Source organism: Anser cygnoides, chromosome 29 (assembly GCF_040182565.1).
Source record: "Anser cygnoides isolate HZ-2024a breed goose chromosome 29, Taihu_goose_T2T_genome, whole genome shotgun sequence".
Lineage (NCBI taxonomy): Eukaryota > Metazoa > Chordata > Aves > Anseriformes > Anatidae > Anser > Anser cygnoides.
Window position 1 is genome coordinate 3,800,704 of NC_089901.1, and position 21,915 is coordinate 3,822,618.

At 69.3% G+C, this 21,915-nt stretch overlaps 2 protein-coding genes across 5 annotated transcripts; one reads left to right on the plus strand and one right to left on the minus strand.

The window, feature by feature from the left end:
* The first annotated feature begins 701 nt into the window (after window positions 1-701).
* ACTN4 (actinin alpha 4) lies at window positions 702-17,541 on the plus strand. Of its 4 annotated transcripts, none has more exons than XM_066984717.1 (22): window positions 702-915; window positions 6,618-6,732; window positions 6,851-6,970; window positions 8,005-8,091; window positions 8,161-8,248; window positions 8,509-8,587; window positions 8,731-8,812; window positions 9,124-9,209; window positions 11,343-11,435; window positions 11,556-11,786; window positions 11,975-12,122; window positions 12,692-12,842; window positions 13,374-13,482; window positions 13,584-13,724; window positions 13,814-13,996; window positions 14,107-14,241; window positions 14,491-14,670; window positions 14,984-15,130; window positions 15,461-15,541; window positions 15,842-15,907; window positions 16,207-16,365; window positions 16,451-17,541. In XM_066984717.1, exons 1-22 carry the CDS (start codon window positions 769-771, stop codon window positions 16,607-16,609), a joined length of 2,787 nt encoding a protein of 928 aa, XP_066840818.1. In that variant the 5' UTR covers window positions 702-768; the 3' UTR covers window positions 16,610-17,541. The 4 variants fall into 4 exon arrangements, with proteins under 4 accessions (XP_066840818.1, XP_066840821.1, XP_066840819.1 ...); XM_066984720.1 differs by lacking the exon at window positions 9,124-9,209 and adding an exon at window positions 9,651-9,736; XM_066984718.1 differs by lacking the exon at window positions 15,842-15,907.
* A 907-nt stretch (window positions 17,542-18,448) lies between these two features.
* Window positions 18,449-21,546, minus strand: ECH1 (enoyl-CoA hydratase 1). The gene is made up of 10 exons (XM_066984736.1): window positions 21,403-21,546; window positions 20,831-21,002; window positions 20,657-20,745; window positions 20,000-20,124; window positions 19,809-19,857; window positions 19,618-19,682; window positions 19,112-19,182; window positions 18,954-19,025; window positions 18,680-18,830; window positions 18,449-18,607 (listed from the first exon to the last, which is right to left on the minus strand). Exons 1-10 carry the CDS (start codon window positions 21,434-21,436, stop codon window positions 18,503-18,505), a joined length of 933 nt encoding a protein of 310 aa, XP_066840837.1. The 5' UTR covers window positions 21,437-21,546; the 3' UTR covers window positions 18,449-18,502.
* Between the last annotated feature and the right edge of the window lie 369 nt (window positions 21,547-21,915).

The window sequence follows — 21,915 nt, forward strand, 5'->3', positions numbered from 1 at the left end:
CCCCCTCGTTAATATTAATTGCAATTAAAATGAGCATGATATTGAGGTGCTGGGGGGAGGACAGGCCCCTATGAGAATATTAATGAGCTTGGTGAGGTAATGAAGGGGGGGGGTCAGCTCCCCTGCACCTCGTTGCTCATTAATATTAATTGGCATTAAAAGGAGGGCATTCATACTAATTGAGCTGGGGGACACGCCCCTGCATGAATATTAATGAGCTTGCTGATGTAATGAAGCTAGAGCGGGGAGGGGGCTCAGCACCTCCCCCTCATTAATATTAATTGTCTTTAAAATTAGAGCCTAATTAGCGATGTTAACAGTGTTGGTGACAGTAGGACACGCCCACCTCATTAATATTAATGGACGCAGGCAGGTAGGGTGGGGAGGGGGCTCGGCACCCCCAGCCCCTCCCCTCATCACCACCGCTCATTAAACCCCTCGTTAACGAGCCTGCTCTGGGCGGGGAGGGGCTGGCCACGCCCACTCGCTCCGTATTAGGAAATGGGCGGGGCTTGGGGGGCGGGGCTGGGTGAGACGGGGTGGGCGGGGCCGAAGGACGAGGGGGCGGGGCCTAAGGACGGGGGGCGTGGTCTCGGGGGGAGGCGGGGCGAGGTGAGGGGCGGGGCGGCAGAGCGAGGGGGCGTGGTTTCGAGCGGAGGGGGCGGGGGCCTGCGGGCGAGGGGCGTGGCCCGGCGGCGCGGCGCATGCGCGGCGCGGGGCGGGGGCGCAGAGCCGTCGGCGCGGCGGCGGGAGCGTGCGGGGGCCGCCATGGTGGATTACCACAGCGCCGCGCAGCCCTGCCCCTACCCCGGCGGCGGCAACGGGCCCGGCCCCGACGGCGACTACATGGCCCAGGAGGACGACTGGGACCGAGACCTGCTGCTGGACCCCGCCTGGGAGAAGCAGCAGAGGAAGGTGGGGGCGGCACGGGGGGTGGGGGGGGGCTTGGGGGGAAGCTGAGGGGGGCTTGAGGTGTTTGGGGGGGAGTTGGGGGGGCTTGAGGGGGATTTGGGGGGGGGTTGGGGGGGATTTGAGGGGTTTGAGGGGGGGTCGGGGGGGGTTTGAGGGGGTTTTGGGGGCTTTACGGGGACTTGAGGGGTTGCGGGGGAGCTGGGGGGGATTGAGGTGGTTTGGGGGGGGAGTTGGGGGGGGTCGAGGGCGTTGGGAAGGAGTTGAGGGGGACTTGGGGGCCTGGGGGGACTTGAGGGGGGTTTCGAGGAGTTTGGGGGGGGGTTGAGGGGGAATTGAGGGGTTTAGAGGGGACTTGGGGGGGGTTGAGTGGTTTGGGGGGGGTTGGGGGGAGATTTGGGGGGCTTCGGGGGCGTTTGAGGAGTTTGGAGGGGGTTTGGGGGGATTTGGGGAGGGGGACGCCTGGGGAAGGGGGTTTAGGGGGGGTCTCTGGGGGTGTTTAGGGAGGGGGCACGCGGGGCAGGGTTGCGAGGGGGGACTTTGGGGGGGGTCTCCAAAAGGGGGAGTTTGGGGGGGGTCTTTGAGGGGGGACTCTGGGGGGGGTGTTTAGGGCGGGGTGAAGCAGCTCCGGAGGTGGAGGGAGCTCCCCGGGGATGTTCAGGGGGGTCTGGAGGGCCCCCACCGTCCCGTGGGGGGCTTAGAGGGGGTCTGGAGGGACCCCCCCCCTCCCGTGAAGTGTGGTTTTGGGGGGGGGGGTTGTGAGGATCCCCCTTAAGGAGGTGGCGTTGGGGGGGTCTGGAGGAGACCCCCCCACCCCTAAAGTTTGGTCTGGAGTTCTCCCCCTGCTGTGGGGTCTGCGGGGGGGGGGGCGTTTGGGGTCCCTTTGGGGGGGGGGGGGGGCCGCTAGGGAGGCACCAGGGCGAGGAAGAGGAGGAGGAGGAAGAGGAGCGCTCTTCCCGCAGGGCAGCGCCCGCTAATTACGGGGCGAGCGCTAATTACGGGGCGAGCGCTAACGCCCCGCTGTACGCCGGTAACGCCCGGGGTCGCTGGCATGGGGGGGGGGGGGGGGGCATTCGGTGCCTTAATTACCTTAATTACCGCCCCCCACGGGGCGTTTTCAGGGGCCGGAGGAATTTTGCCGGCTCCTGGGCTCCGCGGCTGCCGGGTCGGGACCCCCCCAGGATCCCACTGAGCTCCCCCCTTTTTGGGGGGGCCTTTTTGGGGGGGGGAGCTTCCCCCCCACCCAGGGACGCGGGGAGGGGGCAGGAAGCGCCGGGGAGACCCCGCGGAGCTCGGCGGGGGTCCCGCGGGGCCGCGTCCAGTCCCCGGGGCTTGGGGCTGTGGAATGCCAGCTATGCGGCCCCCAAAAAAAGGGGGGAAAAGGGCAAATCGCTGCCAGGCCCCAAATAGCTCCGCGTGCGCCCGGTCCCGGGGGGGGCCTCGGCCCCGCGCCCCCCCAGCAGCGAGCGGCGGCGGCGGCCGGATTCTTGGTCCCGCTCCAAAGGCAAACATCCGGCCCCGGGGAAAACATCTCGGGGCCGCCGGTTCCCACCCCGACCCCTTTATTTGGGGGGGGGGGGAGCCCCCATTTCTGCCTCCTGGCCGTCCCGTTTGGGGTCGCACGAGGCCGGTGCCGGCGCCCCGCTGTTATCGCTGGCGTTTGGGGGCAGCGGGACCCCGAGGGGGGGGCTTGCCCCGGCCTGAGGATGGGGTGCAGTGGGTGAAAACGGAGCGCGGGGCCCCAAAACGGGTTTGGGACGGGAACCTGGCCGTGGGCACGGGGAGCGTGAGCGGGGATTTGGGGTTTCTGAGCTGGGGTTGGGGTTTGCGGGCTGGGATTGGGGTTTGCGAGCTGGGTTTGGGGTTTGTGGGTTGAAATAGGGACTCAGGAGCTGAAATAGGGGCTCAGGAACTGGGATTGGGGCTCATGGGCTGAAATAGGGGTTTGGGAGCCGGGATTGGGGTTCGGGAGCAGAAATAGGGGCTCAGGAACTGGGATTGGGGCTCGTGAGCTGGGATTAGGGTTCGGGAGCTGAAATAGGGGCCCAGGAGCCGGGACTGGGGCTCATGGGCTGAGATTGGGGCTCATGAACCGGGACCGGGGCTCGGGGCTTCCAGCCGGGCACTTTTCCAACCCCAGGACCACTCGGGGGGCTCTGACCCCGCGCAGGACCCTCCTCGCGCGCCCCCCGCCGCCTAACGGGGCCGAGCCCCCCCCCGGGAGCTGGATCCCAGCCCCGGGAGCGCTGCGGGGCCGTGCCTGGCCGGCAGAGGTGCGCCCGGAATGCGGCTGCGCCCCGTGACTCAGCCCTTATCGCCCGGTTTCTGTCGGCTTCTCGCTTGGCTCCCGGCCCCGCTCCCTCGCCAGGTGAGGCCGAAGCCGGCCGCTCCTCCTCCTCCTCCTCCTCTTCCTCCTCCTCCTCCTCCTCGGCGAGCCTCCGGCCTAATAAGGGCAAAGAATGAGGGGAATCTCGGCCCGCGCTGTCCGGCGGCAGCAAATTAACGGGGAAAACGTTAAAAAAAAAACAAAAAGTAAAAAAAAAACACACAACATAAATTCAGAAAACGGCCGCGGAGCCGCCAGCGCCCCGAGGCCGGGAGCGCACCGGGGGCCTTCGGCTCCCCGAGCGAGCCCAGTGGCAGCCACCTGCACGCCGAGCCCCAAACCCGCCTGTTTTATACCCAAAAAGCCCTCGTTTGTCTCGTTTCCTCCCCCGGAGCCGCTCCTCGAAGGCGATCCCCGGCCGGGTGCTGGCAGCGCCCAGCCGGGAAGTGCCCCCCCCTGTGTCACCCCCCCCCGAGCTGTGTTTGGGCTCCTCGACATCTGAGAGCAGCAGCTAACGAACTTCCTGCCCTAACGAGCTTCCCGCGGGGACAACGTCGGCGTCCCTCCCGGCACGGCCCGGCCCCGGCGCCCCAGGACCCCGCTCCCCAGCCCCAAAACCGGTGGCGGGGAGGGGAAGAAGCGGTCGGAGGGGGGAAATGAGGCCGGATCCTAAAAACGGCCGCTTTTGGGGCAGGTGACCTCATGGAAAAACACCCGTGCGGGGCGGCCGGCCCCGAGCAAACACCCGGGCGAGCGCCGCGGACGCGTCTCGGTGGCGTTCGGGACGGGCCAAAGTCCGCGCCCCGCGATTCCCTGCGGAGGCAACGGGGGCAGGAGGGCCAGAAGGGGCGAGAAGGGCCCGCTTCGGGGCCACAGTGGGCAAAAAGGGGCCGCTTTGGGGCCAGAAGGGCCCATTTTGGGGTCAAAAAGGGCCGCTTTGGGGCCAAAAGGGGCGAGAAGGGGCCTGCTTTGGGGCCACAGTGGGCAAAAAGGGGCTGCTTTGGGGTCAAAAAGGCCCGCTTTGGGGCCAAAAGGGGCGAGAACGGCCCACTTTGGGGCCAAAAGGGGCGAGAAGGGGCTGGTTTGGGGCCAAAAGGGGCGAGAAGGGCCCGCTTCGGGGCCAGAGTGGGCAAAAAGGGGCCACTTTGGGGCCAAAATGGGCCTCTTTGGGGTCAAAAAGGGCCGCTTTGGGGCCAAAAGGGGCGGGAACGGCCCGCTTTGGGGCCGCAGTGGGCAAAAAGGGGCTGGTTTGGGGCCAAAAGGGGTGAGAAGGGGCTGCTTTGGGGCCAAAAAGGCTCACTTTGGGGCCAAAAGGGGTGAGAAGGGGCCGCTTTGGGGCCAAAAAGGCGCACTTTGGGGCCAAAAGGGGTGAGAAGGCGCTGCTTTGGGGCCAAAAGGGCCGCTTTGGAGCCAAAAGGGGCGAGAAAGGCCCGCTTTGGGGCCAGAAGGGGCCACCGTGGGGCAAGCAGGGGCCACTCCGGGGCCGAAAGGCGCCCTTTTGGGGCGGAAAGGCACGACTTTGGGGCGAAAAGGTGCCGGGAAGAGGCTGGCGGCCTCCTGGGCTGGAGGTGCGCGGGCGCCGCCGTCCCCGACCGAGGCGGCGGGGACACAATGCCTGGGCAGCTCCCGCGCCTCCGCGGGAAGGAAATGCCAGCAGCGCGTGCGGAATTCCTTTTTTTTTTTAGCAGTTTTTTACTCCCAGCGTCTCTCGCCTCTCCCTCCGGCCTCCCGGTGAGGCTCGGCCCCGTCCCGAGCCCGCGGCGACCCCCGGCGAGCCAGGAGCCCGGGTTTTGCTCCGGGAGCTCTCACAGCCCCGCGTCAGGACCCCGTAAAAGCTCTTTCCTCCCCAAAAACCCCGCCGCCAGCCTGCGCCGAGGAACGGAGGCCGAAGGGAGGCCGCGGGACGGGAAGAGCCTCGAGGCAGCGACCTCCCGGTGGTGGCTTTGGGCAGATTTTGGTTCTTTTCTGCCCCTCCTCGGCTGGTTTCGACCCGCACCTTGCGGGATCGGAGGCGTCCCGGAGCTCCGGCGTCGCGGGGCCGGGCCAGGAACGTGCAAAAAGGCCTGGGGAAGGCCGGGCTCCGCTTCCCCTTTTAGGCTGTCCTGCGGTTTTTTAGGGTTTTTATTTCCCTTTTCTTTTTTTAGCAGCTGCCTGCGGGTTCCGCCTGGCTCCCTCCTCCTCCTCCTCCTCCACGTGCTGCGCTCGCTCGGCGCCGACCCCCGCGGGGTTTTGGGGCCGGTCCCCGTGGGGTTTCTTGAGCCGATCCCCGCAGGGTTTTGGGGCCACGGCCGCGGGGTTTTGGGGCTGGTCCCTGCGGGGTTTTGGGGCTGATCCCCGTGGGGCTTTTGGGACCATGGCCGTGGGGTTTTGGGGCTGATCGCTGCAGGGCTTTGGGACCACGGCCGTGGGGTTTTGGGGCCGCCACCGTGGGATTTTTGGGGCTGGCCCCCGCAGGCTTTGGGGCGGACCCCACGGGGCTTTTGGGGTCACCGCCGCCGACACCGCAAAACCCCCAAATCCGTGGTTTTCTCCCCGCCGCTCTCCCGGGAGGGGTTTTCCTCCGTGCCGAGGAGGAACACGCCCGGCCCTGGGAGCTGCTGGCGGCTTGGCAGGAGCTCGGCAGCGCCCGTGGGGCCGTGCCAAGCCCGTGGGGCCGTGCCAAAACCCGTGGGGCCGTGCCAAGCGTCGCGGCGGACCCAGGCGTGCCCGCTCCTCCCCGTCCCGTAATCACGCCGACGAGAGGAACAGGGGGGGGGGAGGCCACGCGGGGCCCGCGTCCTCCCCGCGGCCTGGAGCTGCTTATCGGCCGGGCTAATGAGGCGCTGGCGTAACGAGGCCGGCCGCTAATTACCCCCTGGGCCGCTGGCGGGGAGCGCGGCGGCCGCGGCCCCGCTCCGTGCCCGGCCCCGTGCCCTTTATTTGGTGAACCTGGGGGGGGCGTCGCGGGCCCGGCCTGCGGCTCGCGGGGGCTTTGTGGCCGCGGAGCCCCGGGTGCAGGGACCGCACGTGGGACGGGGCCGAGGCCGAGGCCGGCCTCCGGGAGCTCGTTTTGGGGCAAAATGGGGAAGGGGAAGGCACCCCGGTATCCCCTGGCGCCTTCCCACCGCCGAGAGCTGGCTTTTTGGGGCGCTTTCTGCCTCTTCGGAGCCTCCTTCCCCCTTCCTTTTTGAAGAGGCCCCCCCGGAGGTTCAGCCTCCCCGGGAGGCCGAGCAGGATGGCCCCGAATCCCCCCCCCAAAACTGCTCCTGCCCCCGGCCGTGCCCCGCAGCGCGCCGTGGGGAGCTCGTCCTTGGGATGAGGGGGTCTGGGGGGTCCTGACGCCGCCCCCCGGCGCTGTCAGGGGGGTGCTGAGGGCTCAGCACCCCCCGGCCCTTCCTTGCAGACCTTCACGGCGTGGTGCAACTCCCACCTGCGGAAGGCCGGCACGCAGATCGAGAACATCGACGAGGATTTCCGCGACGGCCTCAAGCTCATGCTGCTGCTGGAGGTGATTTCAGGTGAGCTCCCCGCCCCGGGCCTGGTTTTCGTTTTATTTACGGGGGGAGGACGCGGCTGGAAGCCCCCTTCTGCCCCCCCCTAACCACGGCCCCGGCCCCGCCGGCATTTCCTTCCCAGGGGAGCGGCTGCCAAAGCCGGAGCGGGGCAAGATGCGGGTGCACAAGATCAACAACGTGAACAAAGCCCTCGACTTCATCGCCAGCAAGGGCGTCAAGCTGGTCTCCATCGGGGCTGAAGGTGGGTCCGGCGCGCCCCTGAGCCCCCCCGGGAGGGGTCGTGGCAGGGTGTCCCCCCCCCCAAAAAAAAACCACGGGGCACGGCGGCGTTGTGGCACCGGAGGCCGTGCGGGCATTGCCCTTGGGCCCTTCTCCGGCGGCTGGGCGGCGCCACGGGGCAATAAACGCCGCGGGGGCAGGAAGGTTGAAGGCAGCGCGGCCTCCCTGCCTCCCTCCCCGCCTCGCCAAGGTCGGGGCTGTTTCGGGAAGCTGTTGCACAACCGGGCCTGGCTGCGCTCGGGAGGACCGGCTCGGCGAGGAAGGGCTCGCGCGGAGCCGGCCCCGAAAGCGCCGCGGGGGAGCCCCGGTGCTGGGCCGGAGCCCTGCAGGGGTTCCCTGCCGTCAGCGATCGTCTCCAAAACGCAGCCCCGCGAGTTCTCTGCGCTGTTTGAACCTCTCCCCCCCCCCCGGGAGCCGTGAGGGCTTTCAGCCCCCAAATCCCTCCCGGGAGCCGAGTTCTCCCCCCTGGGACGCGTGGCCCCACGGCGCTGAGCTCTGCCCCAGCAGCCTCTCGCGCCGCCCCGCAGCCCCTTTTGGGATCGGCTCGCTGCCGGCAGAGCCCGAGGCCGGCCCCGGGGCTCCGGAGGGGATTTCGCAGCCCCCCCGGCCGGGGCTCGGCGCTGCTCGGCCCCGTTTGGCAGGGGCTGACCCTGCCGAGCCAGTCGGAGGAGCGCGGCGGCGCACCGGGGCTCCCGGCTTTGAAGCCGCCGGTGCCCGGCAGCGCTGCGTGTCCCAGCGGGTGCCGCGATGCCAGGGCGCGGTGGCAGCAGCCGCAGCTCCGCCAGAGCCCCACGCCGTGATCCCTGACGCCTGCTGGAGGCGTCGCTTGCGCAAGGCGGGAGGGATTTCGGGGCTGCGTGCGGGGATCCTGAGCTCCCAGCCCATCCGCGGCAGGGTCCCGAGCCCCGAGCCCTCGGCATGAGCTGCGCGGTCGGGTCCAGCCGAGCGGCTCGACGGGGAGCTGAAGGCGTCGCTTTTTTCCCTCCCGGCTCCCAGAAATCGTGGACGGCAACGCGAAGATGACGCTGGGCATGATCTGGACCATCATCCTGCGCTTCGCCATCCAGGACATCTCGGTGGAAGGTGAGGGCAGGGCCGCGGGGAGCCCTCGGCGCCGCGGGGGCGCGCCGAGCTGACCCTGCCCCGTTGCAGAGACCTCTGCCAAGGAGGGCTTGCTGCTGTGGTGCCAGAGGAAGACGGCCCCCTACAAGAACGTCAACGTGCAGAACTTCCACATCAGGTACCCCCGGGCTTTGGGGCGTCCCCGAAATAGTGGCGGAGCCCCAAGGGGGGGATGCGGCTCGCGCGTGTCCTCGGGAACGTTCCCCCCCCCCTTCTCCGGGCTGCCTTTCCCGCAGGGGTTTTTGGGGCTCTGGGGAATTAGAGGGGTTCATCTCGACCCTGCTACCGTCCGCTGGGGAGCTGGGGGGGGATGGACAAGGGGTGCTGGGGTGCGCGGAGGCAGCGGTGCGCTGGAACCCTGGCTCTCCCCTCACGCAGCTGGAAGGACGGCCTCGCCTTCAACGCCTTGATCCACAGACACAGGCCGGAGCTCATCGAGTACGACAAGCTCAGGAAGGTGAAGCTCGGCCCCTTCCCCGCCGCTCCCCTCCTGCCGGCGCCGGGCTTCGAGGCGCGACGCCTGCCGCCCCGCCGCCTCGGCAGCGCCCGTGCCGTCGGGCGCCAGCTCTGGGCGGCCCTTCAGCGTTCTTCTCTCTCCAGGATGACCCCGTGACGAACCTGAACAACGCCTTCGAGGTGGCGGAGAAGTACCTGGACATCCCCAAGATGCTGGACGCCGAGGGTAAGCGGCCCCGGGCGCGCGCGGCTGCGACGCGGTGACTCCGGGTGTGCGCCGTGCATGGACCGGCTCCGGCAGAGGACCCCAGGACCCCGTCCCTCGGGGGGCAGAGGACGCGTGCTGGCTCTGAGCTGGGGCCGTGCGGCGGGACGGGACGATTTAATGCCCTCTTGTGCCCGTGCAGGTGTCCTGAGCCGGCTGCTCTGCGGGACCCCAGCCCGGGGAGGAGCTGGCCGCTAAGCCCGGCGTGGTGAGCGGCTCCGGGACGCCGCGGCCGTGCCCCCCTCAGCCTAACCCCTGTTGTTCGCTTGCAGACATTGTCAACACAGCTCGCCCCGACGAGAAGGCCATCATGACCTATGTGTCCAGCTTCTACCATGCCTTTTCGGGGGCGCAGAAGGTACCGGCGGCAGCCGCGGCCGTCCTGCCCGAACGCTTCCACCCGCAGCAGCCCGCGCTCGGGCACTTCTCTTTCAGGCGGCCGCTGCCCCTGGCGCCCTGGGAACCAGACCTCGGCTCGCTCGCCTGGGTTTAAAAAGCTGCTCGTGCTCGCCTCCCCCGCTGCCGCAACGCCAGGGCACGGCACCAGCCCGGGGGCAGCAACCAGCCCCGCGAGGCTGCCCGAGGAGGCTCGGGGCCAACAGCTCGAAACGAGGCCTCGGTTCGAGAGGCCGAGCAGAGGGATCGCAGCAGCAGCAGCAGCAGCAATAACCCCGTCAGCCAGCTCTGGTTCGGGTCCCGGGCCCAAGCAGGCGCTTGCTCCTCTCCGCCGCATGCTCGAGGGGCGCGAGGGCTCCGCTGCTGCTCCTTCAGCCTCTCTCCTCCCTTTCTCCCCACGCAGATATTGTAGGCACTCTCAGGCCCGATGAGAAGGCCATCATGACTTACGTTTCCTGCTTCTACCACGCTTTCTCGGGTGCTCAGAAGGTGAGCTTGGCCTGGGGGGGGGGCTGCCTGCTAACCCCGCACCTCCTGCGGCTGCTGCACGGCTTCGGGACGCGCGGAGGCGGCCTCAGCTCCGCCCGGGGCGTGAGGCACCAAAACCGGGGTCCCTGCGGGGAGGAAGGCGAGCCGTCCCCGTCAGCGGCACCGTCCCGGTCCCAGCGCCGCCTGGGAGCCGTAGGTGGTGGTGTAAATCAGCCTCCCCGCGAGGCGGAGGGCTTGGGGAAGGGGCAGCCGGCCCCCAGCCTCATCCAGGGCCCCGTTTAACGCAGGAGCCTCGTTAGAGCGGGGCGTGGAGCCTGCCGCCTCCCTCGGTCTCGCTTCCCTCCTTGCCCTAAAAGCCTCACGTCAGACCCAAAACGCTGCCGCACGGAGCCGTGGTAGAGCTCGGGGCAGACCAGCAATTACCACGCTGCACTAATTAGAGGATTCAGGCGACCAAATGAGCCTCTTTCATGGCTCGGGGGGGGGGGCGCTGCTCGGTCGGCGCGCGGACTCGTTGCCGCCGGGTCGCGATCCGTCGGGATCGCGGCCGAGCCGGGGAGCTTCGTGCCGCGCGGCGCCAACCCCAAGGGAGGAATTCGGGACCTCGCCCTTGGGTGCTGCCCTCGTCCCCGCACCGCCCGGCTCCGCACCAGCCCCGGGTCCTGTTCGCGCCCCGGGGTGATCGCCTGGGCTTTTGGCTGCCGGCATGGCCAACGCGGGGCCGGGGCCGCGGGGCGGCTGCTGCCCCTCGTGCCTCTCCCCGGAGGCTCTCGGACCTCCGGCGCTGAGCTTTTTTTCTCTCCTTGTAGCGTTGATTTTCCGCCTCCTTTTCCCCAGCTCTCTTTTTTCCTCTCCCCGTCCTTCCGTAGACCCTCCTCACTCTTTCTGTCGGTGCCTGGCCTCCACCTCCTCTTCCCGGACCCTTTCCGTGCCGCCTCCAAGCGGGGCTCGGTCCCCGGGCTTTCTTTTCTGCCTCAGCCCGGTGTTCCTCGCCCTCCCGCCCCCTGTGGCGAGGGGCTGCCCGCGGGGAAGAGCAGAAGACCAAGGACGGTGCTTAGAGGCCGGTAACGGTGCTTAGAGACCAGTAAGGGTGCTGGTAACGGTGCTTTGAGGCTGGTAACGGCCCCCCTGGGGCACTGGTACGGGAACCGAACACCAGGAAGCGCTCGGAGCTTGCGACTGTCGAGTGCCGGAGCCGCCGGCGCCCGCTTCACGCCCAGCTCGTGGGACCCCCCCCCGGGGGCTCCGGCTCTGTCCCCCCCGGGGTGCAGGCGGGCGATGCCGGGGCTTTCCCCCGGTCCGTGCAGAGCGGTGCCGGAGCCCCCGGGGTGGCGGCGGGGGCTTCTGCCGGGGGCTGGGGGGGGGCACCGGGCTCTGCTCGCGGCTGGGGGGGCTCGGCGTGGCCGTGGCCGTGCGCTTTGGTGCTCAAAAACCGGATTTAGCTCTGCCACAAAGCCAGCGCCGGGGTTTTCCCCGCGGTGCGGCACCGAGGTGCGCTCTGGGGCGAAGCGGAGCCGAGCTGGGGCTGTGGGGGGGGGGTTTGTGCGGGTGGGGGCACCCCGACCCGGTGGTCCCAGCGCCCCCCCCCGCTGCTCTTCCCCTGCAGGCCGAGACGGCGGCGAACCGCATCTGCAAGGTGCTGGCCGTCAACCAGGAGAACGAGCACCTGATGGAGGACTACGAGAAACTCGCCTCCGATGTGAGCCCGGGGGGGACCCTGGGGGGCTCCCCACAGCCCCCTGCGCCCGTCCTCTCCCCCCACACACCCAGACCCAGCTCCCCCCCCCGTCCCGCTCACCAAACCCCCTTCCCCCCGCAGCTGCTGGAGTGGATCCGGCGCACCATCCCCTGGCTGGAGGACCGCAGCCCGCAGAAAACCATCCAGGAGATGCAGCAGAAGCTGGAGGACTTCCGCGACTACCGGCGCGTGCACAAGCCCCCCAAGGTGCAGGAGAAGTGCCAGCTGGAGATCAACTTCAACACGCTGCAGACCAAGCTGCGCCTCAGCAACCGGCCCGCCTTCATGCCCTCCGAGGGGAGGATGGTGTCGGTGAGTGCCCGCGGGGCCCCCGGGACGCCCTCGCCCCGCTCCCAGCACGCTTGGTGGTCCTCCGGGACCTGGAGCTGCTCCCAAAGCGGGTCTGGGGGTCGGGTTCCTCCTCTTCGGCCTCTCCCCGGAGCTCTGGAGGTGGGAGGCCGCTCGGCCTGCCCTGACGCCCCCCCCCGTGCCCCCCCCAGGACATCAATAACGGCTGGCAGCACCTGGAGCAGGCCGAGAAGGGCTACGAGGAGTGGCTGCTCAACGAGATCCGGCGCCTGGAGCGCCTCGACCACCTGGCCGAGAAGTTCCGCCAGAAGGCCTCCATCCACGAGGCCTGGACCGAAGGTAGGTCCCGGTGGGGGGGCCGGGAGGTCCCAGCCCCCCCCGGGGGGCAGAGGAGCCCCCGTAAAGCTGGGCTCAGCCTCCTTCATTCTTCTTGGCGCTGCTGGGAGCTCCGAGCCCGTCGCTGCCCTCCTTCGCAGAGGCCACTTTGGCGGAGGCTGGCGTGCTCGCAGCCGCTTCCCCCGTTGCGCCCAGCTGGCCGAATTTGGCCACTGCCCCCAGCCCCCCCCCGGGCAGCAGCTGTGCCTCCCCCCGTAGCGAAACGCACTAATCCCTTCCCAGCCCCGTTCTCACAGCTCGGGCTGGGAGCCGCGGCGAGCCTTGAGGCGTCTCGAGGCCACTCACAGCGGTGCCAGCTTGCTTGATGTTTCGGGGGGGGGGCGGAAAAAATGAGGTTGTGGCTGAGGAAGGTGAGGGAGGCCCGGGTGGGACGGCGGAGCTCAGCCTCTGCCTCCAACCCGCGCTCCTTGGAGCCGAAGCGGCCCCCCAGGGTTTTGGCGTGGGCAGGTGGGCAGAGGCACTGCCCGGTCCCGTCGGGGGGGTCCCAGCGCCCTCGCCCCCTCTCCCCGTAGGCAAGGAGGCGATGCTGAAGCAGAAGGACTACGAGAGCGCCACGCTGTCCGACATCAAGGCCCTCATCAGGAAGCACGAGGCCTTCGAGAGCGACCTGGCGGCGCACCAGGACCGCGTGGAGCAGATCGCGGCCATCGCGCAGGAGCTCAAGTACGGCCGCCTCCCGCCGAGCCCCCCCCGGCTCCCGCCGAGCCCCCCCGTCCCCGCCGAGCCCCCCGGCTCCAAAACCTGGCCCACAGCACACCTCGGCGCGGCCCCGGCCCCGCACAGTGCCCCTATTGTTCTGCCCGTCCCTTCCCCCCGCGGTTGCAGCCCGGCCAGAATACCGTTATTGTGCGGGAGGCCAGGCAGCCCGGCTCTTTTCCCTTCCTCCCCCCGCCCCCCCCCGCCTTTTTTTTTTTTCCCCAGCCAGATAAACTCGCTCACAATTAGTACACTGACGGCCCAGGGCAGGGCGACGCCGTGAATGCGGCCCTTATTCCCCGTGGCAGCGCCGCTCGGGTGCTTCGTGGCAAAGCCCCGCGGCCACCCCTGCGCCCCGGGGGGGGGCTTTTCCCCAGCTCCAGAGCCCCCTCCTGGAAGCGGGGGCGGTGGGGGGGTGCCCAGCCCGTCCCCGAGGCGTGGGGATGGCCGTCTCCGTGTCCTCACGTCCTGACCCCGCTGCCTCTCCCCCCCCCAAAGCGAGCTGGATTACTACGACTCACCCAGCGTCAACGCGCGGTGCCAGAAGATCTGCGACCAGTGGGACGTGCTGGGCTCCCTGACCCACAGCCGGAGGGAGGCTCTGGAGGTAGGGCGGGGGCCTCCTCGCTGCTCCCCCCTGCCCCCAGCGGGGGCCGGGACCCCCTCCCCCGGGTCCCCCCCAGCTCCTGACGCCCCCCGGCCCCGCAGAAAACGGAGAAGCAGCTGGAGACGATCGACGAGCTGCACCTCGAGTACGCCAAGAGGGCGGCTCCCTTCAACAACTGGATGGAGAGCGCCATGGAGGACCTGCAGGACATGTTCATCGTCCACACCATCGAGGAGATCGAGGTGGGGAGGCGCGGGGGGGGGGGGGAGGCGTCGGTGCTCGGGCACGGCCCCCCGAAACCCGGCTCTGAGCTGGCGCCCGTCTCCTGCAGGGCCTCATCGCCGCGCACGACCAGTTCAAGTCCACCCTGCCCGACGCCGACAAGGAGCGCGAGGCCATCCTGGGCATCCAGCGGGAGGCGCAGCGCATCGCCGACTTCAACAGCATCAAGCTGGGGGGGAACAACCCCTACACCTCGGTCACCCCGCAGATCATCAACTCCAAGTGGGAGCGGGTGAGTGCCCCCCCCCCGGTGGGGCGCTGCTCTGCGCAGCACCACGGCCCCGGCCGAGGTTCGTCCCCGCTCCCGTGGGGGTTTCCAGCACCACCCCTCGCCCCTTGCAGGTCCAGCAGCTGGTGCCCAAGCGGGACCACGCCTTGCTCGACGAGCAGAGCAAGCAGCAGTCCAATGAGCACCTACGGCGGCAGTTCGCCAGCCAGGCCAACATCGTGGGGCCCTGGATCCAGACCAAGATGGAGGTGAGGGCTCGGCCGGCGCCGTGCGGTTGTCCCCGGGGGGCTCGTGCCGGGGCTGGCGTGCCATCCAACCTCCGGGGGGCTGGGGAAGGCAGAGCTGCCGTGCTGCGATCGCCCTCTGCAGCCAGAGCTGGCCGGGGTCAAAAACTTCGAGATGAATCCCTTGGGAAAGTCGGCCTGGCGCCGGCGGTCCCCACGGCGCAGCTCCTCGCGTCCCCCCCCCCTCACCCCGCTGGGGTTGTGCCCCCGCAGGAGATCGGGCGCATCTCCATCGAGATGAACGGCACGCTGGAGGACCAGCTGAACCACCTGAAGCAGTACGAGCAGAGCATCGTGGACTACAAGCCCAACATCGACCTGCTGGAGCAGCAGCACCAGCTCATCCAGGAGGCGCTGATCTTCGACAACAAGCACACCAACTACACCATGGAGGTGGGTGCCCAAGGGAGGGGTCCCAGCCGCAGGCGCGGAGCTGAGCCGTGCCTCAGCCGCCTCCGGGCAGCTGGGTGTGCCCGGCCAGGCAGAGGGAGCGGGGAGAGCCCGGTGCCACCCAAGGGTGCCCCGTCACCGCCAGGGAGCGGTGAGTCAGGGCGCGGGAGCTCCCGCGGGTGGCTCCCGGCCCCTGCACCTCCCTGTGGCGGCCGCGGTAACCGCGTCCCGGCGGGGGCTCCCCGCTTCGCCCGCCGGCTGTGTGGTGCTCTGGGACCCCCTCCCCCGGCCATTCTCACCGCCCTCTGCCCCGCAGCACATCCGCGTGGGCTGGGAGCAGCTCCTCACCACCATCGCCCGCACCATCAACGAGGTGGAGAACCAGATCCTGACCCGCGACGCCAAGGGCATCAGCCAGGAGCAGATGCAGGAGTTCCGGGCGTCCTTCAACCACTTCGACAAGGTACCGGGCGCCTCGAGCGCACCGCCGCTGCCGAAAGCTCCCCCTGTGGGGCAGAGCTTGGCCGCCGGCCCCCCCCGGGGCTGACGGGGGGCTCCCCGTCCCCCACCCCCCCGCTGCTCTCCCAGAGGAGCGAGACCCCCGGGGTTCCTTTTCCCTGTGCCGATGCAGTGGGGGAAGCAGAGCGGAGCCCTGCTCTTGGCCCCCGCCGCGCTCCCCTAACGGCGTCTTTCCTTCCTTTCCCTCCGTGCGTGCTGCGCCCCCCCCTGCTCCTCTCCCTCCTCTGACGCCCCCCCGTGATGCTGTGACCCCCCCTTGGCCCCCATGGTGCAGGACCACGGCGGTGCCCTGGGACCAGAGGAGTTCAAAGCCTGCCTCATCAGCCTGGGCTACGACGTGGAGAACGACAGACAGGTACCGAGCCCGGCCGCCGCGCAGCGCCGCCCTTCACCGCTCTCCTTCCTCTCTTCCTCCCCTCCTCCGTGGTCTTCCTCCCCTTCCTCGCGCTCCTCCGACCTGTGTCCCTGCCCTTTCCCTGCCTGCTGCACCGCGCCGGCTCCCAAACCGCCGCCGTTAACTCGATCTCTGCCTCTCTCTCCTCCTCCCCCTGCCCTGCCGCGTCTTCCTTCCTCTTCCTCCTCCTCTGCATGCGCTGCCCGTCTCTGCCTTCCTCCTCTCCTCTCCCTCCTCCTCCTCCTCCTCCTCTGGGAGTAGAAGCGCACGGGAAGCATGGACACGGATGACTTCCGAGCTCTCCTTAGCTCCACGGGATGCAGCCTGGTATGCTCTCTGCTCTCTTCTCCCTTTTATTTCCCCCCCATCCCTTTCTGGTCGTCTTCTCCTCGCTGCGCGCCCCTGAGGCTTGGGGAGGGGGCTCAGGGGCACGAGGGGACCGTGCCCAAGGGGTGGCGGCGACGCTGAGCGCCGGGACCCCCCCTCGCAGCCCCTCTGCCTCCCAGCCTGAAACGGGGGAGCCTCCTGACCTGGTTCCTTCAGCCCGGGAACTTGGTGGTGGTGGGCGAGCCCCCGCGGGGGCTCCGTGCCCGAACCCCCCCTGACTACAGCCTCCTTCCCTGCAGGGCGACGCCGAGTTCAACCGCATCATGAGCCTCGTGGACCCCAACGGCAGCGGCATCGTCACCTTCCAGGCCTTCATCGACTTCATGTCCCGCGAGACCACCGACACCGACACGGCCGACCAGGTCATCGCCTCCTTCAAGGTCCTGGCCGGCGACAAGGTGAGCGCCAGCCCCGGCCCCGGGGCCGGGGGGGGCCCTGCCCGCGGTGCTCCCCCCCCCGCCTCACCTCTCCCCCCCTCCCCAGAACTACATCACGGCCGAGGAGCTGCGGCGCGAGCTGCCCCCCGAGCAGGCCGAGTACTGCATCGCCCGCATGGCGCCCTACCGGGGGCCCGACGCCGCGCCGGGCGCCCTGGACTACAAATCCTTCTCCACCGCGCTCTACGGCGAGAGCGACCTCTGAGGCCGCCGCGGCAGCACCAAGCGCGGGCGCTTTGTCCCCACCCCTGCACACCCCCCCCCCTGCCCCCCGGGGGGGGGACACACACACACGAAGCCGCGGCCGCCCCCGGGGGGGGGGGGAGCCGGTTATTGCATATTATACCGCCCACGTTACCTATGCAATGATTTATTTTTGTTTAATTTTATTTTTTTTCCCCACTTTTTTCGCTCTGCGGGGAGGGAGGGGGGCGCTCGCCCTTCAGGCGCTTGGGGGGTTCTCGAGGGGGGGGCAGCGGGGGGGAGCCTCGAAGCGCCCAGCAGCTGACGTCGTTATTTTTTTTTTTAATATTACCCCTTTCTGGTGTTTTCTTTCAACTGGCCCAGGGCCCTCTGCTGTCCCCCACCCTGTAGGAAGCGGAGCCCCCCCCCTCCTGCCCTGCCTCTCTTTAATTTATGCCTCTGTCGAGCAGAAATCCCCCCCCCCGCACCAGCCGCCCTTCGCCACGTGCTTCCCCCCCCGGCTTCCCCTTGCCCTCTGTTCGAATTCCTCCGAATTCTTCCGAATTCCTGTTCTGCAGAGCGGCAGCGGAGCCCCTGGGGGCTGCTCCTTCCGCCCCCCCCCCCCAGCAAACCCTCCCGGGACGCTGCGGGGCACGGAGGCAGCACCGGTTTCCCCCCCCCCCCCCTCCCCCTTCACCCCCCCCCCCGCACCCTCCAGCCTTGGAGCAGGTTTTTCTGAGGACCAAAAATTAAAAAAAAAAAAAAAAGAAAAAAAAAAACTAAAAAAACACAGCACCCACACAGAAGCCTGATCTTTTAAAATTTAAATGAAATCAAGAAGGTTCCTATTTACTTTATTAACTGACGGATTTATTATATAAATATATATTCACCTCGCAGCATTATCCTACCGGTTTTCTTTTGTCATGTAATTAAAATATTGCTGAGACCTGGCGTGACGGAGCCTGCGCCCTTCCTCGCCGCGGGTGTCCCCCTCGGCCCCCTCTTTGCGCCCCATGAACCCCCCCCCAGCCCCATTCAGCCCCCTTCGGAGCCCCATACCCCCTCCTGTGTCCCAAAAGCCCCCTTCGTGCCGCATCACATCCACCCCCCCCCCCTCTTTGGGACCAGATAAACCGCCCTGTACCCCAATAACCACCTCTGTGTCCCCGTGCACCTCCCTGTGGGACCCCATAAGCACCCCCAAATCCCAACAGGCGCCTTTGTGTCCCCACGTAACCCCCCCCCTTTTGGGACCTGATACCCCCCCCCCCCCCCACTCCGTCCCGGTAAACACCGCCGTGTCGCCACAAACCCACCCTTTGGACCCAATAAACGCCTTTCCCCTGAACACCTCCGTGTCATCACATACCTGCCCTTTGGGACCCTCTACAGCCCCTGTATCCCCACAGACACTGCCCCGTCACCAAGTACCCCCCCGTTTGGGCCCCTATAAACCCTACTCGGGTCCCATATACACCTCTGGGCCATCATCTGTGCTCTGCTGGGACACAAAACCCAACAGGCAGCGCTGCACCCCGTTCAGCCACCCTTCGGGCCCCCATTAAGCCCTTTACACCCTCCATGGGATCCTAAACATGCCTGTCCCCGTCTCCATAAACACCTCTGTGCCCCATACACCTCCTCTGGGACCCCATAAAGCCCGCTCTGTCCCCACAGACACCTCTGTGCCCCATACACCTCCCATTTGGGACCCCCATAACCCCTCCCCGTGTCCCAGTGGGTAACTATGTCCCCGCACACCCCCTCTGCGTCCCCATACACCCCATGGGACCCCGCTGCAGCCCCGCCCGGGTGCCCTGGGGACCCCCTCGGGGCTAAGGAAGGACACGGGCCGGGGGGGGGGCACAGCCGCGTTTATTGCGGAGGGGCCGCGGCGCCCCTACAGCCGCCCTTACAGCTTGGCGTAGGCGACGTCCTCGGGGCGCTTCTTCTCCATGGCCGCCTGCGCCGACTTGAGGATGTCGTCGGTCTGCAGCATGCTCATGTTCCAGGCGGCCTGGGCACGGCACGGGGTCAGGGGCGGTTACGGGGATGGGGCCGGGGGGGGGGGGCCGGGGCAGCGCCTCACCATGAAGCGGAGGCCGTCGGCGACGGGGTGGTCCCGCGAGTACACCAGGTTCACCTTGGTGCCCTGCACGGCCACCGGGCTCCGCGCCGCGATGGCGGCCGCCAGCTCCAGGGCGCCCCGCAGCAGCGCCGCCTTGTCCGGGAAGACGCGGCTGCGGGGGAAACGGGGCTGCCAGCGGGGACGGGGCCGGCACAGGGACACCCCCCCACCCCCCGCCGTGTCCCCAGGACGCCCCCCCCCCCCCCCCCCCCCCCCCCCCGGGGCCGCTCTTCACCTCACCAGGCCGCAGCTCCGCGCCTCGGGGGCCATCATCTTGCGCGCGGTGAAGGCCAGCTCGTTGACGAGGCTGCGGGGGGACACGGGGGGGGTAATGTGGGGTGTCCCCCCCCTCCCCCGCCCCCCCCCAAGGTCCCCACCGCGGTGTCCCCCCACCTCTGGCTGCCCACGATCTTCGGGAGGCGCTGCAGGGTGCCCACGTCAGCCGCCAGCCCGATGTCCACCTCCTGCGGGGACAGGGGGGCGCGTGGGGACACGGGGACATCGTGGGGACATGATTGGGGGGGGTGGGGGCTGGCTTGGGGACACCTGGGGTGGCATGGGGACATGTGGGACATCTTGGGGACACAGGGCCCACACAGGAGCACGTTGCGCTGCTGAAGCCCCCCCCCCCCCCCCCCCAGGCCGATGGGGACATCCCAGGAGCTGTGTCCCCCAGGGCCGCTTGGACACCCCAGGGCCTGGGGACACCCCGGGGGACACGGGGACATCCCAGGAGACACCAAGAGGAGCAGCCCCCGAGGGGCTCCAGGGACGTGGCGGGGACGTTTAAGGGCCACCAGGGCTGGCTGAAGGTCCTTGGGGCCACCTGGGGGTCCCTGGGGCCACCTGGGGGGGGCGGGGGGTCCCCAGGGCCACCCGAGGGCCCCCCCCACACCCACCTTCACCTGGAACCAGGCGTCTTCAGTGCAGTAGCGGATGTCGCAGGCGGAGATGAGGTCGACGCCTGCCAAAAAAAGACCTCGGGGTCCACGGGGGCCCCCCCCCACCCCCCATGTCCCACCCGTGCCCCCCCCCACCCCCCATGTCCCACCCGTGCCCCCCCCCCCCCCCCCCCCATGTCCCCGCTCACCTCCGCCGATGCAGGCACCATGCACGGCAGCAATCACCGGCTTGGGGCACTGCAGGAGAGACGGGGGGAATTAGGGGAAGGGGGGGGGGGAATTAGGGGAAGGGGGGGGGATTAGGGGCCGGGGGGGGGTGTTAGGGGCTTGGGGGGGGCGTTAGGGGCCTGGGGGGGGGGGGGCATCCTTTTGCTCCCACCTTCTCCAGCACCGAGAAGCTCTCCTGGTACTGGCGGATCTTCTGCTGCAGCTGCCAGGCTTTGCGCGCCGTGTCCTCGCCCCCCACCATCAGGAACTCGCTGCCCATCTCCACCAGGTCGATCCCTGGGGGGTGCCCCCCCCCCCCCCCGAGGGGTTCAGGGGCGCCCGGACCCCTCCCCGAGCCCCCCAGGTCCCCCCTTCCTCTCCCCCCCCCCCCCCAGCTGGGCTCAAGCTCAGCCCCGCTGCTGAGATCCCCTAAAAAGAGACAAAACGGCCCTGAAACCCCGCGGGGCGGGTCCTGGAGATTGGGGGGGGGCACTCGGGGGGGGGGGCACCCAGTGAAGGGGGGGAATCCCCAATAAAGGGGGGGCACCCAATGAAGAGGGGGGTACCCAGTCAAGGGGGGGGGGGGCACCCAATGAATGGGGGGGCACCCAACGAAAGGAGGGGGGTAGCTAGTGAAGGGGGGGCACCCAACGAAGTGGGGGGGCGCCCAACGAAGTGGAGGAAGCCAGTGAAGGACGGGGAGACCCAATGAATGGGGGAGGCACCCAATGGAGGGGGGGCACCCAATGAGAAAAGAGGGTATCTGGTGAAGGGGGGGGCACCCAATGTCGAGGGGGGGGCACCCAATGTCGGGGGGGGGGGCACCCACCTGCCGTGAAGATCTTCCCGGCCCCCGAGATGACGACGGCGCGGCAGGCGGGGTCCTGCGCGATGTCCTGGAAGCACTCCACCATCTCCCTGGGGGGGGGAGAACACGGCGCTGGGGGGGGGCAATCCCCGGGGTGGGGGGGGGGCAGATAAACCCCCGGGGGGGGGTCCTTACCTCCAGAAGGCGGCGTTCATGGCGTTGCGCTTGTCGGGGCGGTGCAGCTCCACGTGCACGACGTGCTCGCGCTCGGGGGTCACCCGCAGGGTCTCAAAGGTGCGGTCCCGGGGGGGCGGCGGCGGTGCCCCCCCCGCCTGCGACGCCATCGGCCGGGCCAGCAGGCGGAGAGCTGGGGGGGGGGGGGGGGGGGGGGAGGTTACGGGGGGGGCACGGGGCAGTGGGACTGGGGGCGGGCTGGGGGGGGACTGGGGAGCAATGGGAAGGGGTTGGGGGACAGTGGGAGGGGGCTGGGGGCACTGGGATGGGATTGGGGGAACTGGGGGGCACTGGGATGGGACTGGAGGCGCTGGGGAAGGACTGGGGGGAACTGGGGAGGTCCTGGGGGGGGGGTCAGGGGGAGGGCACAGGGGGTCCCTGGGGAGGAGATCACGGGGGGGCCCTGGAAGGTCCCGGGGGGCCTGGGGGGCTCCTGGCCGGGCCGGGGGCTTCAGGGAAGGCACAAGGGGGGTCCCTGGGCAAGGGGCTGGGCTGGGGGTCCCGAGGGGGGGGTCCCGCCGCCCCCCACTCACGTCCCCCCCGCAGCCCCGCAGCCAGCGCCGCCATCAGCCGCCGCCGAGTCCTCCAGGCCCCGAGGTCAGCGAGTGGGCGGGCCAGAGCGCCGCCCCCTCCCGCCCCCCGGCCTGGCGGAAGCGCCGCCCGGCGGACCGGAAGCGGCTTCACTCCTCCTCCCCCCAGCCCGGAAGCGCCGCATTTTCCCCGTTCCCCCCCCCCCCCCCCCAGCCCGGTGCCCCCACGGCGCTGGGGGGGGGGGGCACCGGGAGCCGCCCCCACCCCCGGGGCTCCCCCCTCGGTCCCCCCCCAGCCCCGTACCCCAAAGGCCGCAGCGCTGGGGTGCCTCCAAACCCCCTCCCCCCCCACCCCGGGCACCCCAAACCTCCCCCCCCAAGTGCCCTCAAACCTCCCCCCCCCAAGGGTCCCCCCCCAGCGGGGGGGGGCCCTGCCCACAACCCCCCCCCAGCCCCCACGGCGGCGGCAGCGACGTTTTCCAAACGTTTATTGAAAGGCGCCGCGGGCCCCGGCGG

Excerpts from the sequence above, each read along its gene's own strand:
- ACTN4 (XM_066984717.1), top strand. The coding sequence starts at position 769 with ATGGTGGATTACCACAGCGCCGCGCAGCCCTGCCCCTACCCCGGCGGC. Across the intron at positions 916-6,617 it reads GGGAGAAGCAGCAGAGGAAG|ACCTTCACGGCGTGGTGCAA; the intron begins GTGGGGGCGGCA and ends CCTTCCTTGCAG. Across the intron at positions 15,542-15,841 it reads ACGTGGAGAACGACAGACAG|AAGCGCACGGGAAGCATGGA; the intron begins GTACCGAGCCCG and ends CTCTGGGAGTAG.
- ECH1 (XM_066984736.1), bottom strand. The coding sequence starts at position 21,436 with ATGGCGGCGCTGGCTGCGGGGCTGCGGGGGGGAC. Across the intron at positions 20,746-20,830 it reads ATGAACGCCGCCTTCTGGAG|GGAGATGGTGGAGTGCTTCC; the intron begins GTAAGGACCCCC and ends TCCCCCCCCCAG. Across the intron at positions 18,831-18,953 it reads CGGAGCTGCGGCCTGGTGAG|CCGCGTCTTCCCGGACAAGG; the intron begins GTGAAGAGCGGC and ends TTTCCCCCGCAG.